This window comes from Gopherus evgoodei, chromosome 12 (genome assembly GCF_007399415.2).
Source record: "Gopherus evgoodei ecotype Sinaloan lineage chromosome 12, rGopEvg1_v1.p, whole genome shotgun sequence".
In the NCBI taxonomy this organism is placed as follows: Eukaryota; Metazoa; Chordata; order Testudines; family Testudinidae; genus Gopherus; species Gopherus evgoodei.
This window is the reverse complement of record NC_044333.1, coordinates 39,138,487-39,156,749: the sequence shown is the minus strand read 5'-3', so window position 1 is coordinate 39,156,749 and position 18,263 is coordinate 39,138,487. Positions and strand designations below refer to the sequence as shown.

General features: G+C 49.9%; 1 protein-coding gene across 2 annotated transcripts in view; it reads right to left on the bottom strand.

Moving 5' to 3' along the window:
- The window catches only part of ZFPM1 (zinc finger protein, FOG family member 1), a 133,843-nt gene extending 133,253 nt beyond the window's left edge, over window positions 1-590 (bottom strand). The window contains exon 1 of one of the 2 annotated variants that reach the window (XM_030582129.1): window positions 294-590. In XM_030582129.1, the coding sequence (XP_030437989.1) occupies window positions 294-432 (139 nt within the window). In that variant the 5' untranslated portion in view covers window positions 433-590. The remainder of the gene's footprint in view (window positions 1-293) is intronic. The other variant, XM_030582131.1, reaches the window with a different exon arrangement.
- Between the last annotated feature and the right edge of the window lie 17,673 nt (window positions 591-18,263).

The window sequence follows — 18,263 nt, the reverse complement described above, 5'->3', positions numbered from 1 at the left end:
CATGGTCCGTGTAGGAGAGTCTGGACTGGCTGGAGGTGGGAAACAGACCAGCGAGGGGAAGAGAGAGATCCAGGGGCACTCGCAGCTGGGGCGGGGAACGACGACTCTGGGCTAGGATTCCCTTTGCAGGGGACTGGGAAGGGGCAAGGATCCAGGTGTACTGACAGCTGGTGACTGGGGGGAGGGGCGACCCAGGGTCACTAACAGCTGGTGGCTGGGCGGGAGGGGAAGGGGCGACCCAGGGGGCACAAACTGGGGGGCCCGGGACTCAGGCGGGGGAGTTTGGCACTCACGTTTGATCTGCCTGGGGTTGCTCTGTTTCCTCCTGGACATTGCTCGGCAGTCAGCGCGCCCGGTCCCTCCTCCGGCTGCTCGGACGGCGGCAGGTCGGTGGCAAGGCGGGAGGGTGGCAGGCAGGCACCCGGCTCTCATGCCCGCCAGGCGCTCCCAGGGCTGGGGAGGGAGGGAGGGTTCGGAGCCCCGGCGCGGGGAGACGGGCCCCGGGCTCCCAGCTTGTGTCTCGGCACCGTCCCGCTGGCGGGGAGGGCGGGAACCGGGGCTCCCACCGGCGGCCACTAGGGTCCGACTCGGTTTTTCTCAATGGAACCTGAAATGTACCAAACCCGCTGAACGTTCCATTCGGGGCGGGGCTTTCCCCGGCCGCTCGGAACGGCGGCCGCCCATAGGCCGCCGCCCTCCCGCTGGGCACGCCCACCGGATGGGGTGGACGCGCTGTGGCGGGGTGGGCGGGCTCCGGGGCAGGCGAAGCGGGAGTCCTGGAGCCCGAGCGGAGGGGATGCGCCAGGGGAGGAGAGGCGGGGAAACGGGGGGAGCAAGTGGGGCAATTTATCCCAGGACCCGCAGGGGCCCCCACAAGAATATAATATTCTATAGTATTGTAATTTTTGTATGGAAGCCCCCCCCCCCCAAATTGCTTTGCCCCAGGCGCCCTGAATCCTCTGGGTGGCCCCGGGGCCCCTGGGCAATCTTCCAGGGAGTCTGAGCCATGGCAGAAAGTGGGCTGGGTGCCTAGGCTAGGAAGCCGCAGGTGCCCTTGGGTTGGGAGTTTAGGGAGTTTCAGGGTGTTCCCCCCCCCAATAGCAGTGACAGTGGAGTTTAACAGCAAGGGCAAAATAGCCCATGATGCCTGAACTAACTGGCACCACCATACACAAAAGAATAAATTACACCCCTCTCATCTTGTTATAACCCTTGTCCTCTCTCCCTGTCCCCTTCCTTTCTCATCAGCCTCCCTCATCTAATACTTGGATTGTCAATTCTTTGCAGTAAGTCCTATGGCCCAGATTCCATTTAAATCAATGGGCGATAGGTGTAAATAGCTTCTGGGTTCTGGGCCTACGTCTGTCTGGAACCTCCAACCAATGCTGGTACTTTGGGGCTAACTTTTCAGCCGTGGTTACAAAAATTGGGCAGTTGAGTGACTAGGAGCAGTTAATGTTCAAGGAGGCCAGAACATTTGTGGAGTCAAAGGTAAACCACGCCAGCCAAATTCTGCTCTGTTACACTTGTGCAATCTTACTGAAAGCAGTGGGGTCCCACAGAGGGGGAGGCTGGACTTGGCCCACTGTTCAGCTGCAAGCTCCTTAAATCCCTCCAATTTTTGACAATCTAATTTTCACTCGGTAAACATTTTGCTTTAGGAGCAGAAAGCTGCCAGGGCTGCAGTGCCGCGGGAACCCCGAATTCTCACCGGTGGTGCTGCTTTCTGACATTGCAAGGACGAGTTTGCCAAGAGTTTGTTCTCCATCTGTCCCGCCTTTGCAGACTGCATCGTTTTTGTCTCAGATCAGTTGTTTATGTGCCATTGTTCAGAATTCAGTTATATCATCCAAGCCTTAAGGGCTGTGAACTACTGTAGGCTTGTCTGTGCCTCTCCCACAGATTTATCCGCGCAATAGCCGTGGGAGGTAAGGAAGCACTATTGCTTTCATTGTACACATGGGAAACTGAGGCATGGCAAGGCACCGTTACTTGTTCAAAGTCACACAGTGATCAGTGGCAGAGGTGGGAACAGAATGCAAGAATTCTGGCTCCTAGGCCCTGATCAAACCACTCAATCAAGTGAGGTTTTAGCCCGGCAAATAGGAAACCCTATTTTCTATAACTCACTTTAGCTTTAGAAAAGGAAAGGTTAAAAAAGCCTGGGTATGTTTAGTCTTGAGAAAAGAAGACTGAGGGCGGACCCTCGAAAGAGACTTCAAATATATTACGGGCTGTTCTAAGGAGGGCTGTGATCAATTGTTCACATGTCCACTGAGAGCAGGACAAGAAGTAATGGGTTTAATTGCAGCAAGAGAGATTTGGGTTAGATTTAGGACAAACTTTCTAACTAGAAAGATAGTTACGCTCTGGAACAGGCTTCCAAAGGAGGTTGTGGAATCCCCATAATTGGAGGATTTTAAGAACAGGTGGGACAAATACCTGTCAAGGATGATCTAGATTTACTTGGTCCTGCCTCAGCGTCAGGGGCTGGACTTGGTGATTTCTCGAGGCCCCTTCCAGCTTGACATTTCTGTGATTCTATGAAACAAACCTCCCCAAAGCCCTAAGCATATGTATAATACAATTTAAAACCACATTTAAAAAAAATTCAGTCCAGCCACTGCCTACATCCCTTATCCTTTTCTGATTATTCCCATATCCAGCAATTACCCTTTTCAGTTTACTGTGTCTCTCTGCAAACGACCCCAAATACACCAAGAGGTTGGAAAAATAAAATTCTGTTGCACAGGGAAAAAACGTCAGGGTCTGCTTATTGTGTGAGCCTTCTGTTGCAACAGGATGCACAAGGGGAAAGTGACCAATTACCTCCTAAAACACATGGCAAAGTAACTGCAGGCTGAGCCCAGATGTTAATTTGTTCCCAGAGCTCAAATGCCAATGCTGTCCGGAAATAGCTGTGAGCTGGGTTAGAGAGCCTTCTGGGTAACGGGCATGCAAATGAGCACCCAGTGCATCCCATTTCCCTTTGAAATTCCTGTCCCTGGCATTGCTGCTTGCAAGCAGCCTTTGAACTGGTGTTAAATTCAGCATATTCAACAGACATGTTTCGAGGGCCTTTTGGGAGTCATCACGTCAATCATCAGAGAGGTTGGCTCCTGGCTTTTGGGGTATATAGGGTACAGCTATGCACGCAATGGTAATCTTGGAGCAGATGACAGGGTATGTGGATTCCTGGCATTATCGGAGAGGTACTGAAGGACTGTAGTCACTGCTATCTCCATCCAGCATGCAAATGCTCAGCACAGCAAGACTTGCTGACATTGATGAACGCTCTTTTTTTTTTAAGGGTTTTTAATTAACATCCTGTTTCAATAATGAGTTTTAAGCACCACATGATTCCAGGAAAGACGTCAAGCTTGCCGTGAGGATGTCAAAATAAATTAAGTTAGGAATTAGGAAGAGTTCCAAGGGGTGGCGGGAGATCTTGCTGTGGAAAATGGTTCACTGCCACTGCAGTTGTCAATTCTGCTACCAAATTGGTAGGGGCCAGTCACCCTAAGCAGCCTGGGTAGCACATAGTGTTTGTTTATATTATTCTGCACATTTCAATTCAGTTTCTTGTCTTGCTGGTTGTAGGTTCCCATTAAACTGTAGGGCTGATAGATCTCCTTCCCGTTCAGGCAGGCGCTGTGGTCTCGATACTGCCACAACTTACACACAGCAGTGGGGCTACTCATGTGTGTCGAGTTGAGCACATGTGTAAAACTTTGCAAGATTGGGGCCCATGTGAACTTCTCACATGTGGGACTCGATTGTCCTCTGCACCAGCTCATTATCAATCAGACTTAACGCCGTCAAAGGCGGGGGCGTGAGGTATAATGGCGAAAGGGAGAGGAGAATCAGGCCCATCCTCTTTAGAAAATTCTATTTAGCATCTTTACTTTGTATCAGAAGGGGCTAGAATCTCTCTACAGCCGCGGTGTCAGACCTTCGGAGCGCCACGGTGAAGGGAAGGAGCATACTGGAAGGATAGAAGCCCAGTTGGCAGTGGCCAATTTCCATATACATTTAGATAATTTCAGAAATAAATGCACAAAGGTAATATTATTTCCTGAGCACCTCGCCTGGTTGCTTATGCTTGTGTCTTCCCTGACAGACGATGAGAGAAATTGCTTGGTTGAGTACAACAGAAACAGAAACCACGCAGCTGCTGAGGTTTGAGCTCCTACAGCAGTATGACAGAGAGAGAGAGAGAGAAAGGGGAATACCTTTATCAATTGGGGAAAAGTCTGGGTTCCACAGACAATACAGCAAATGCACATAGACCATGGACCAAATTCAGTACACACCCTGGTGTAAATACAGTGTAACTCCACTTCCACCAGTGCAAAGTGAACGCAGAAAGCGTGTCGCTTATCTATATTTTCCTTTTCACATAGACACGAAACTCTTCCACTTTCGGAACTGTTTTGGTTCAGTCACAACAACCTGAGAAAACATGAGTGACCTTAACCAAGGATGAGGACAAGGCTGAGGTTAATCAGATACAAAGTGCTGGCTCTGGGGCAGAAATGCAGGGAGAAATGGCTTGAAGGAATCTGTGCTGTTTGGACTGTCACAGCATGGGCCATGAGTGAAGGGAGGGCCAGTGAAGGGAGGGCCAGCTGGGTTTCCATTAGACCTTCTGCCGTTGTTTTGGCCCGGATCCTGCTAAGACTTGTGCACGTGTTTAACTTTACTACTTGCAGTGGACCCATTGATTTCACTGTGCTCACTCATGGGAGTCAAGTTAAGCATGTCTTTGCAGGCTTGGGGCCTTGCTGCCTTCTCCCCCATGAGTGTATATTAATTGGAGGTTGGAAGGCTAAACATTTGCCCTACTGGTCATTCTGAACCTGTTTTAAAATCCAGGCAGTGTAGCTTTTCTTTCCAAAAATAACCACTTCCTTGTTACTGTTGGGGGCTTGTTCTTTGTGTTAAATCAATGGCAGCCGTATCGATGAGCAACCCTATCGTAACAAAACAGCCACAGAGCTCTGCCGTCAGCAGCATCCCTACAAAAACAAAGCACATCGCGCAGCCCAGCATGCAGGAACAATGCTGTCATTGTGAGTCAACGTGCACAGCCCCGGGCTTGTGGGCAACCCTACAATAACGAACCAGTCCTCAAATCCTCAACCAGCGTGAATACGTCCCAGTACTCACAAGCAACCCAACAACGACAACCCAGAGCATGTCGCCTGGTACTCCCGAGAGCAACCCTGCAATATCAAACCAGTGAACGTGCACCATGGAGGCAAACACACCCTGACATAATGAACCAGGTTTTAGTCCTTAGAATTGTACATTCCTTGCCAGGGGCCTTTTAATTGGCCTAGCTCACTTTTGGTGTCACACCAAGGCCTGTCAGATCCCCAAGACCTATGAATCTGCAGCTGCTTTGGACAAGTGCCTCTTACCAGAGCCAAAGTCCAGATCCTGGAGGTTCTGCACGACTGTGATAGATGCCTTCCAACCCCTTGTGTTCCCAAATCCCTCTAACTCCTAGCACCTAATGGGGCTCAGGCAGGGTAATCTCCATGCCAGTCTCCGCAGCGGGCAACCCAATCCTGCCAACAGGCCATAGCAGCCAACTGGTTCCAATTATGTTTATCGAGGTGCAGCTGATCTTGCAGACTCTGGTGCTGAGCATTCACTAAGGACATTAACCACAGATAATGGTTCTGACAGCAAGGCTAGTTGTGTGTGTGTGCGCGCACGCGCGTTTTTCCCTGCTCAAGTCATGTTTGTAGAGAGATTGTTATAATGTAACAGAATAAATAGAATGTTTTCCAGAGGAGTGAATTACATGCCTGCCGTGCAGAGATAATATGCAACCAGCCCTGGTTCCCATTGTGCGGGAGGTGACATCTTTTTATGGAGCTGTGTACATTTGTATTAGTGCCAATTAATCTGTAGTGATATTATTAGCGACACAGAGCGAGCGAGAATATGTTGGCGGAATGTAACGGGAAGGCCAGCAGAGGCTGCGCCTCAGGCATGCTCAATGGGGTGCAGGGGGAGCGCGGGGGGCGGCCAGGCGGAGAGCCCTGGCTGTATTTTGGAATGCTGACCCGCACTGATTTGGGTTGGATATTTAAGAGAGGCACCCAATGGGCCATAACAACACGGTGGCACGCGGCAGGCCTCACCATGCTGAACATGCAGCGAGGTCACTGTAACAGTCTCCCCCCCGAGGATTCTGCCTGTGAGCCCCGAAGCTGCAGACCATGTATTTTAAAGCTTGCTTGCTGCACACAGGGTCATTCTCTCTCTCACACACACACGTTCAAAACTCCACCGCCAAAGAGTGATGTAGAAAGTGCTGCCACCTTCTGGCCAGGCTATTTTTGACTTGTGTGCGAGATTCATCCAATGGCCCTGGTTTGTTCCTAAAGGCCGGACAATTCCCTGCCAAACAATTAATTGTAGTTCCGAGGCTTTTAAAATGGTTTAATCCGAATTTGCAGTGACTGCCTCGAAGACCTTTTCTCACCTGTGCGCAGATAGGTTCCATTTACGCCTCTCCTCAGGTCAAACGCAGCCCGAAGAAAGGCACGGCTGTGCCAGGGCCGATGCCAATGGGACGCTCTGTAGAGACAAGAGAATGTAAGTTCCTTGGAGCAGGGCTGTGTCATCTTATATGTTTATAAAGTGCCCAGCGTGATGGAGGCCCAATCCTGATTGGGGCTTTGCCGTCTACCACATCATCTTGATTTATAATAAGCTAATTCTTCCTAAGGGGAAACCGCCCCCCCCGTCTCTCTCTGGCCTTTTAACATACCCCACTTACAAACATCCCCTGGGTGCTGTGGGTTCTTAGACGCTGATCCCTGTTCGTAAAAAAACAGAAAGGTTTCAGGTAAAACCAAAAAACAACAACGAACATGACTCTGGCCTGTATTAAAAGAGCAGTGGCACCATCTGCATTGATTAATGTCCTGACACAAGCTAAACCAGTGAGACAACATTGGACCAGAGTAATTGAGTCTGCACTGGGGGGTAACACTATTTCAACTAAGTCAGTACCAAAACGGTGCTTTGGCAAGCCCTCCGTAATACCAGCCCGCCAGCCCTAGGGAATACTTATGCTGCTTTTCACCTCTTCCACATGGAAAGCTAGGTTCTGCTTTCCATTTACCCCTGTGTAGATCTGGAATAAACGACACTGACATCTAGGTTGCAGCCTGTTACCCCACTGTAATTTAACCAGGAAACAGGTAACAGCTTGAACTTTGGGGGGGAAGTGCCAGGGGTTTCTTTAATGGCCACATTCAAAGTTCTCAGGTTACTGGCATCTGCAAAAGCTGGCAAGTCTACCAGTGCAGCGTCTCTTGATGTTCTTCGGGGGCAGGAGTTCACTACTGGCTCAGAGGCCAAAGTGACACCACTTCCTGCAACACCACGGTTTCTTTTGTTGTCTCCAATCCAGCTACTGACCTGACCAGCCCTGCTGTGCGAAGTGCTGAGATCACAGCCGGAGGTGGTATGGCTAAGGAGTGCAAGGGGGAGTGCCACAGCTTTCATGTTTTCCTCTTGATCTCACTATTTCTTCCTGAGATGCTCTATCGCACCAATGTCCCTGGGAGCTGCCTTCCGCTAACTGATTCCTGGAGGGATTTGCAGGGATTTCTGCCCTGCAGCAGATTGTCCCTTCGCTTCTAAATGCTGAGATCACCAAAGGCAAATCACGCTCTCGCTCATATTCTGCCCATCAGCTACCCTCCTTCTCTTGCAATCCCTGCAAACAACCTCCTCCTCTCCTGGTGCAACCTCAGTGACATCTTGCTGTACGTTCAATGAGGTGAGACGTGTTCCCCTGAGAGTACAAGCGTAATTAATCACTGGAACAATTTCCCAAGGGTTGTGGTGGATTCTCCATCACTGGGAGTTTTTAAATCAGGATGGGAAGTTTTTCTAAAAGATCTGCTCCGGGAATTGTTTTGGAGCAGTTCCATCACCCGAGCTATAAAAGTAGGGGAGGGGGAGCAGACTAAATGATCACAGTGGTGCCTTCTGGCCTTAGACTCTAGATGTGTGTATGTGAGGGGGGTGTGCACGCGCGCGTGTAGTTTGCTGTTACTGGCGATGAGCTCCACAGCCCGGAGCCTTACAGAATATGCCATTTGTCTTGAGGGTGATTTATTAGTACGATCGCAGAGTGATACTGTAGATGCTAGAGATGGAAGAGACAGGCTCATTCCGAGAGTCGAGTGATGCTGCTCGAGTCCAGGCACTACGTCTCTCTTGGCAGGATAGTCAAAGGTGTGGAGGGTTGATGATTTGCATTGACACTAATGAGAGTTACGGGTGCTCACTCACATCGCGGAGGCCAGCTGTGAATGACCAGTGATGGCCAGCCCCGATTTTCTTTGTGTGTGTAGGGGGAATGGGAGATAGATTAACCATGACTAATTTGGAATGAAGGCCCATTTTTAACTCTAGAATAAATTTAGTCTCCTAAAAAGACCCACAACCCTTTAGCTTTTGATGGCAGCTTTATGCCCATGGCACCTCTCGTCATACCCAACGCATCATGGAGAGGCTTAAAGCCCTAGAGCGAAGAGTTAGGCATGTGGTTTAGAAGCCAGGTCAGCTGAATTCTGTGTGCACGGTTGGAGCAAACAGCCACTGTGGGAAGTACTGGATTTGCAAGGGAATAGAGCTGAGCACATACAGCAAAAAATAAAACAAAATACCCTAACGGAGATTCTCACAGTTCAGTCCTAGCCAGCCTGCTTGGGTGCTACTCATAGGACTTTTTATTCACGTGTTTGCAAACATTTGACTGTGCTGAGCAAGGTGTTGTGCATGAGAGCGGCCGTGGAAAGGAAAAGCAGCACGAACATTTTGCACCCAAAACGTTCAGGTGGCCACTTTGACATCTCTCTTTGGGTTTTTTTGGCTCTGCGCAGTAGCTGTCGCCCATTCTGAACGTTCGCCGATGACGTGTGACCAGAAAAAGGGCCCTCCCTGTTTGTTTTCATCCCCAGAGCTTAGGTCAAATGAACCAAACAGCTGCTATGCAACATCACCTGCCATGCCTGACCAATCACACAGTGACCAGGTCGCAACTGAACCAGAAGCCAATGTTCACTTGTGTGAACTATGTGGCACAACAGTTGTGAACAGCAACAGCCCCCCTGTAAAGATCACAATCAGGTTGTGGACAGAAAAGCAGACTGCACTGGTCGATTCAATTATTTGCGGTGCATAATTTGCTCAGGCATAAAGCTTTTCCAGCTGCTTTCCTGAGTTCTCTACGCAATGAACATAACGTCCAACAGCATTCGTTTCCATTTGTCTTCTAAAAAGGAAAAGAAGAGAGGGGTTCATATGCCCTGCAAGAGAGATGGATCTCAGCCCAGGGGCGCTGAGATTGCTGGCTATGTGCCATCCTCTGCCTCTGCGTGTGCCCTCCAGCGATCAGCCCTGCAAAGGGCTTGGGGCTCAGACATTATCTACAGCCGTGTGTCCTCACCAGTGCCAAGGGAAATCCCAATGCAAATTAGCGTGACAGTGGCAGCATTAACATATGCCAGATCCCCACCCCTCTGCGCTGCAATTCCCCCGAGGATGTTTGAGTAGCACTGGTATTTAGGGAAGATCATGGCTGCCTGGCTCTCTCGGGGATGGGTTGTGGCAATGTGGGGGTACAGAGCTTCTCCAGACAGACCTAGGCTTTGCTCAGTCTTAGGAGAATCAGCCTGAATCCCAGGCACTATAGGGCCCCACCGACCTCCCCAGACAGGAAGATGGCAAGGAAAGGCTTCAAGGGCAAATTCATCACGTTTCCAAAGTGGGAATAACCCACTAAGAGAACAACGCAGCACAGCCCCTTCCCCCATAGTAGTGGCACGCACGGTTGCCAGCATTCACACAGTAAATAAGCCCCTCAACTTTCACAAAAAAACAAAAATCAAGCTAATCCTATTTCAAAACAAGGCCAGAGCAAGCCAGTCCCTAAGAACCCCAACGCTGTATGTGACTAGATCCCCCTGGCCTGCAGTCTGGGACTGGGCCCGCTGTGCACCCTGACTCTCTCCCCCACTTACCCCTGCTTGCCGGGAGCTGATCAAAAAAGGGAACAAACAAGCTACAAGCCAAAAACTAGCCACCAAGCAACTCACAAGCCAATTAAGCCAAAACCAAGCCCAATTTCTGCATATTTGCCCACAGGTTTGGCATGTCTGCTGGCGTATTGTCTCACCTAGCTTTTGAACCCAACTTCCAAACCAATCCAGCAGGCAAAATCCTGGGCTGGATGCTCCACTGGTGCCAATCAGGAGAGCAGCAGTGGAGTCGGGGGGCAGATCCCCAGTGGTATGAAGCAGCGCAGCACTCGTTGTCGTCAATGGACTGGATCCCCAGCAGTGTAAAAGTCAATGGACCTGCCTCAATTGACACCAGCTTAGGATCAATGAAACTCCACTGATTGACACCAGCTGAGGATCTGCCCCTCTGTCCCTAGTTACAGATACTGTCGGGTCAGTGTCTCCTATGTCTGCTCAGATCTGAACTGCATCTGACCTCCCAATTACAGCCAGCCTCTCCCCCTGCCTTCCCCGACACAAGTCTCTCCTCTCCCCGGGTAGGCGCTGCGCAGCTAGAGTTAATCTTTCGTTGCAGAAAGCAAACCAGCTTTTCCTTTCTCATTGGAATTACGTTGGTGGAGGCCTGCAATCTTCTAAGTGTCAAACACATGCATCCGACGAAGTGGGTATTCACCCACGAAAGCTCATGCTCCAAAACGTCTGTTAGTCTATAAGGTGCCACAGGATTCTTTGCTGCTTTTACAGATCCAGACTAACATGGCTACCCCTCTGATACTAAACACGCCAGAGCCGCGTGGTGATAATGCAGGTCTCAGCAAACTCGAGGGCTTCAGGGAACTGAGTCTGACTGATGGACAGGGGGTTTCTTTTTCCCAGGCAAGAGCACCGAGCTGGGATTCTCCCCTGCTCCCGCACGGGTCCTGCTGTGCTGCTTATTATGCACAAGCCATTTTCTGAGCTGAAATGTGAGGGGCGCTCAGGTTGCATGGCTCAGAGGAGACAAAAATGACACATTTTGCCTGCAAAAGGGAAAGGAGGAAATCAAGTATCTCCCCATCTGTAAATATTTCCTTGTCTCTTGCCCAAAAGCCAAGTCACAGAACCAAAGCCTGCGTGAGCGTAAGCGGTTTGCCGTCCCTGGGGCATGGCAGGGGTCGGAGCTATGGAAGGGAGAAGGCAGAGAGATCTGATTCACACGCTGCTAATGCTACCCTGAATGGAAGTTACCAGTGGTCCAGATCCAGGCACACAGGGCACAGTTTTGCTCTCAGTTACTCACTGCAGTGAAATCCTGTGCTGCAGGTGACAGGTACAGTTAGTACCAGATCAGTCACACACACACACTGAGAGGACTAGAACGCTGGGCCTTTAGTTCCAAAACCTGCAGGCACCTGCTACTGGAACGAAAGGAGCTCCCTGTTCCTGGCCCGTGCTGCCAGGGTCCAGGTTTTTACAGAGTTTGGGGCATTGTGGCGGTCAGCAATGCAACGCCTAACTGATTTAGGCATCTAAATCTCATTTTCAGAAGCGATCTGATCCCATCCACTGTCAATGAGATGGTGGCTCCTAAGCACCTCAAACCCCTTCAAAACAGAGATTTAGGCTCCTAAATCACTTAGGTGTTGCACCGCTGACTGCAGCAACACCTCAATGCCTTTGAAAATCGGGGCCTAGGTCACCCACCTTTGCTGCGGGGCAGTCACCGGAGGGGCATGTGACATGCCCCATCCCTCCCCACCCGGAGGCAGAAGCCAGTCTTATAGCGTAGACAGATGCCTCTGCCCAGGTAGGACGGGGGCCAGTGCCAGTACATTCAGACACATGCAATTCACTGAAATCAGTTAAGTACAGGCTGGCTTTAACTGACCTCTGAGAGGCCCTTTTAACTATTTTGTCCTGGGAGACGGGTTCCCCTGTAGCAAACGCTGTCAGACAAAGGGTGTTTCTAAACTGGACCACGAGCTGGCCGGGCTGCACACCAGCCCCTTTTCTGCAGCTCCCGGCCTGCGGCGTCTTCCCGTGGCACGGATGTGCTTTTGAGAGCGCTGAGGAGGGTGGGCCCTCGCGGGAGAGGCTGTTGTTGACCTGCCACCGAGCTGTCGAATGTGCCGAATCATTCCTACTCGCTACGGAAGAGATGCTTTGTTTAAGGCCAGAATGAGTGAGGACGGATGGCACCAAGCCAGCTGCCGCATCCCCTGGAGCGGAGCCAGTGTCACGGGGAGCTAGCGGCCAGTCTTGGTCTCGTTAAAAAGAAAAAGTGACTTGTGGGCATTTAAAAGGCCTTGACCCATCCTGTCCTTTCCCCTGCCCAGCGCAATACCTACATCATCATCGGGGGCAGAGTCAGTCGGGGCAGCAGCTGGCCGAAGACGACGGCTCAGGGATGGATCATATTTTTGCTTCCAAGACCCCCAGGCCTAAGAGATCCAGGAAGGAAGAACTCTTGCCCTCTGTCCCCCAGTAAAAGATTTGAGGTGGGGCAGCCTATGGAAGGAAGGACAAGGGTAACAGTAACAACAGTGCATGGTTATTTAGGCCAGCGACATGCAGAACCAGACTCTGCAGCCCTTAGTGAGGCTGGCTACCGCCTCGCTCTGCACATTGCTCCCCAGAGAGTAAGATACCGCCTAGCGTAGGGTGGCTTGAGGGAAGCTGAACAAAATGTCCCCTGGGAGACAATCAGAACGACTGACCAACAGCATCAAACCCTGATGCTTCCGTGCCCTGCAGCTAAACTTGTTGCTTTCCGCCGAGCTGTTTTCGAGGCACTGCCAGAAAGAACCTGGAGCAGGAATTAAAATGCAAGAGCAAACAGGAATGAAATATTCCTCTCTCTGGTGGGCTTGTAGCCCTGGTGAAATAGAGTCAAGACAAAGCATAAAAGTCCCATTTCCAACTCTATAATATTTCCTGCCAAAACCAACTAAAACGTGCTGCTCTAAATTTTCTGCAAAATTCTTCTGAGGTTATTCTTCCCTTAAATTAAGCCATACTAATTATTTTCAGCCAGCTTTATCTCCACTCTGCAACACACCAGGAGGGTGCAGGCAGCAAGCATTTTAAGCCTCCATAAACAAAAGAGGAGTTTGGAAAATAATTCTATCAATTAATCAAATTAATCCTGCAGTTTTAGTTACAAGCCCCAAGTGGCAGGGATTCTAGCCTGCGGTTACAAGCTATCTCTCATTGACAGTGTTTAAATGTTATGATTGCAACAGTAATTAAAGAATATAATATGCTCACGCTCTGTGCCAGCCTCCTACCTTCAGACCTCAGTGCTGTGCAAGCAGAGGTCACCTTGAGGACAAACTGATACTGACCAAATTGTGCCAGCTGCGTCCCTCTCCCTCACGGACAAGACACCAGCATCGTTTCACTTCATTACCTTCCAAGCTCTGAAATGCAGTAGCATCTTGTTGATCTGCATATCACTAAACCTCATAAACTATGCAAAAACATTGGGGGGCTCTTTGCAAACGGTTCAGAGATTTTAAAGCCAAATCAGATTGTGGGATTATCTAGTCTGATCTCTGGTATAACAGAAGCCAGAGAATTTTATCCCATTACCCCTGCATTGAGTCCAATAACTTGAGTTTGCCTGAAGTGGATCTTTCAGAAAGGCTCCAGTCTAGATTTTAAGACATCCAGAATTGGAGAATCTACCACCTCCCAGCAGATAGTGCAGTGAGTTCTCCTGTGACTCAGGTTTCATTACGTTTCCACAACCGACCACGATGACACAATCAGACATTCAAACTAAAGTGCACTTGACCAAATGACATGAAGAAAGGGGTTCTAAGGTGCAAGGCCCTGGCTCTTTGACCTGCTTGTTAATTTGCCAAATTCATTCATTTGTAGTCTGTGTCCGAGCCATTAGCGAGGACGTGCTGCACAAGGAGGGAAATAGCGCCAAACTCCCCTGGGATGTCCTACTGATGAAGTTTAAAGGCCACCTCTGGCCAGCCCTGCACAAGAGTACAGGTCAGGATTCCCCAGCTTGGTGTTAGTATAAGGACCAGCCATCCCAAACCCGAGCCTCAGATATGGGCCAGTTCTCCGGAACCTGGAGGTAGTATGGCCCAGCAGTCCAAAACCTAATGTTAAGTAACTATAGACAATATATCTCTGTCACGGAGTGTGGGGGAGTCCAGCCCTGCACCCCTCTTCCTGGGACCCACAGTGACTCTTAGCCAGCCAGTAAAGCAGAAGGTTTATTGGACAACAGGAACACAGGTTACAGCAGGGCTTGCAGGCACAGTCAGGACCCCTCCACCGAGTCCTTCTGGGCTTTCAGGGTGCTTGGATCCTAGCTAGGATCCCCTGAATTCCATCCACACAGCCCCAAGCCCAAACTCAAAACTGCTTCCCTCCTGCCACTCCCTTCCTTTTTGTCCCCTTCCCGGGCAAAGGTGTTGACCTTTCCCCTCCCTTACCTAGCTCAGGTTACAGGCCCTGGCATCGTCCATCCCCTAAAGTCCTCCTCTGCTCTCCCACTCCCCACACAGACAGTCCCTACTGCATCACAATCTCTAACTGCCATCTAAGTAACACTGTTGTTATATATTGGACTGGTATGAATCATACATGACTGTGTATGATCTCATGTATGATCATTCCATACACATATATGTAATTTACATACCTGATAAGCTAGCACACATGAGGCATGCTGGCCCTTTCCATATGGATTGAGCCCCCCAACTTGGTGATGTTCACATGCGGGCTTTGATTTGGCCCTGACAGAGATCTGAAGCCCGGAGTCAGAGGTCTGATTTTGTTCCATATCTGTTTTTTTCCTCATTTGAGGAAGTAGGTTATCTCAGCCCCCTTTCTCCTCCCAACCCCTTTTTGTGCAAACTGTCCTGGCAGCAGCTGGTTGCTTTAAGTGTCACATGCACGATAGTTGTCTCTGGGGAGATGTGATCATTTGCTGATCTGATCATGCACCAGTACAGCTGTGACTGTTCACTGCATTATCAATTTCAATGGGATCTGCGCATCTAAATCCAGTAGGCAGCTTTGAAAACTTCAGACTTCATGAATTATAAGCCCTATTCTTTGGGCTCTGGGGAACACACCTATATGAACAGGGTGTAATGCCATCAACCAGACACTGTCCCAGTCTTCTCAGGAACGAACGTTTCTATGAGGCTCCCTACCCATTTTAGAAAAAATGCTGGCAACTCCCATTTGTGTTGGGGATGCGGCTGATGGACTGAACGTTAACCGATGTGAACTATCTGTCTGGCAGCTACCATATCTCATGTTACTTGGACAGCTCCCAGTGATACCCCCAAGAGGGGGAAACATCCACATGACAGCACGTCCTTGAATTCCACTCCCAGCCGGTTCCCTGGAGTTGTGGGGGTCACAGTGCTCAACACGTGGGGCTCATGGCTCTGCAATATCTGGAGAGGCATGGTACAATGTTAGAGCAAGACAGCTGGAAGTCAGGAGACCTGAGTAACGCTCCTTGCTCTTCCATTGACTTCCTGCGTGATCTAGGACAAGTCATTTTATCCTTCTGACCGCCAGCCACCGCTATTTCAGTCCAACCATGACCTGTAACCTCCTCTCCCCTCTACTGTTCACTATTGAAGTCACCCACCCAGCACTGCCAGTTCATCTCCTTCCTGACCAACAGTCCCCTCTGCCACTGCGGAACTGGCCCCCTCCTTTCTCAGCTCTGTAGGTGCCCCTCAAGCTTGACCTGCTGCCCCTTGCTATTCCAGCCCTGGGATCAGCTACATAGCTGATTCATCTCCATACTATCTAGGGGAGGATTTACTATAGAATTCATTACCAGGCAAATTAAGTCTGCTCCATGAGGTCCCTACTGGACTTAAGGACGTTCCCTAGTCAGCTGGAGGTGGAAGGATATTTGACCATTTAAGCTAAGTGCTGACTGAAGCAGGATACTGTGGCTTTGCACCACTTACACAAAGGGGGAGCAGGCATCCACGAGGAAAGGCGAGGACAATGACCTGGCCAATTATTCCAAATTTACCATTACACAAAGTTTCCCATTACTTTGGTCTTGCCTGGGTTGCCTTTAAGCCAGCTACTTTTTATCCAGGTAGCTTTCTCCTTTGGGCATTGTGAATTCCTTGTGATTGTGGTGGTTGCATCCATGGAAGAAGAGACACTCATTTGGGTGAGATAGGTGCACTGCTGGCAGAAGAGTCCACGAACAGCAGCAAGATGCCCAGTGATCTTATGTGGCTATTGCAGTAACTGGAGGCGACCATAACACTCCATTGCACGCTGCAGAGAAAGGACTTCAGGGGTGAAAAGCAGTTGTCCATCACCACACTTTGGGTCATGACGGAATGACTCAAGCCAGTGTAGTACGCCAGCTACCTCACGTAAGCTGGAAAGCAGTACACCATGGCTGAAAGTCAAGTAGGATGAGCATTGAGTTGTGGGCTCCATCCAAGGTCATGAGAAGGCTGTCTTGGAACCACAAAAGCTGACCCGGTCTGAAGCCTGATTGTGAGGCATCCAGGATGCTGGTAGTGGTCACACATTGTTGTCACATTGGTTGTCACACCTTTCTCAATGACTTTGCCTAGGAATGGGAGGTCTGACACTGGGCAACAGTGGGGGAGCTTTTCTGCATCTAGCATTGGCTTTAGAGGAGCAGGTGTGTTTCTCAAACAGGGCCACTTCTCGGCAGGTGGGACTGGTCCTTTCTGTTAGGAGCAGACAGAGTGGTTCTCTGCAAGCCGTCATGGCTCTGCTGCAGCTCCATTACCTCTCAGGGCTTCTAGCACTTCATTCTGGGTGACCAGGTTGAGCTACAGCTGGGGGCGGGGGACTGGAGGCAGGGGCAGTGCAATGATACCCACTAGGGTACAACGACTAGCGAGGGGTGAACTGCAGAAGGGTCATTTTTGTTTGAGAAAAGCACGCAGACGTTGAGATGCTGCTTAATCTAACTTACTGCATCTGCAAAACTGGCCGGGGATGATCATGAGGTTTCGCAGGATTCCAAGCGCCTAATTCCGCCAGTGCAGCTGGGTGACTTGTGGGAACAGATTCTTGTCTTGCTGCAGGTCAGATCCTTGATCCTCCTAAAAGTGCAGTGGAGGGTGAAAGTGAAAAATGAATGAGACAAAAGCTAACTAGCCTCACTTATCTGATCTAAACCAGTCTGACCACCTGCAAAACTGACCAGGGCAGTCAGAATCCTCATGCTTCAGGGCATAAGTTATGGGTCAGGCAGAAATTCTCTTGTCCCCCTTCTGGTATTTCAGACACAGGTGCATTATAGGGTTTTTTTCCTGAAGCAGCTGCCATTGCTAGAAACAAGCTATCAAACTAGGTGAACCACTGGTGTTCTGGTATAGCAGTTCCTATGGACACTACATCACAGTTCTATTTACTGAACTAATGGATGCCGTGCGGGTATATAAACCTACATGTCACACAGTGATTTAGTGCATGTAATCTGTGGGCTGTAGACTCAGGTACACTGAAGGTGAAGGAGGCAGAAAAAAGACTCAGGAGCATTAAAAACAGAACAAAATAGACTTCCTTGTAATTTTAGGTCCCATAAAAATGGCAATAATTTAGGTAATCAGTTGACGATAATTGCCTGCTAAAGCCAACCCCCTAGAACTAGAATAAGCCTTTATCCAATTCTCAGGCTGGTAGTGGGCTCTGCTGAAAACCAAGCTTCCCCAGCAAACCTTTGCCTGTGTTAACTTCCCAGGCTACACTAAGTCACTGGAACAGGCTTTTGTCTAAGGCAAGCTTCCCAGCTGAGCTCCATCTTTGATATCTACAGCTACCTCTCTCGGCCCTTGAGTCTATCACACAGGCCCGGAGTCTATCACACAGGCCTCTGGCCAAGTCAAGCTTCCGTGCTACACTGATTCTTTTAAAGTGGGGGCAAATTTTATAGTTCTTTAACCCAGTCCCAACTAATCTCCAGCCAATCAGTAATCACTCTCAGTGATGGTCCTCTCCTCACAAGCCAGAAAGGCCTCTGTGGGTCGGCCGCCTTCACAGTCTGACTGCTCGCTTCCCAGTACATCTTATCGAACCTCAGCTTGAATCCTGGCAGCGATGGTGCCGTTGTGGACCAGGCAGCATGGTCCAGTGGACAGTGCACTAAGCCGTTTGGCTTCTAGTCCCAGCTCTGGCACTGACCTACAGGATATGACCTTGGATAAGTCTTGACCCTTTTGTTTCCCTATA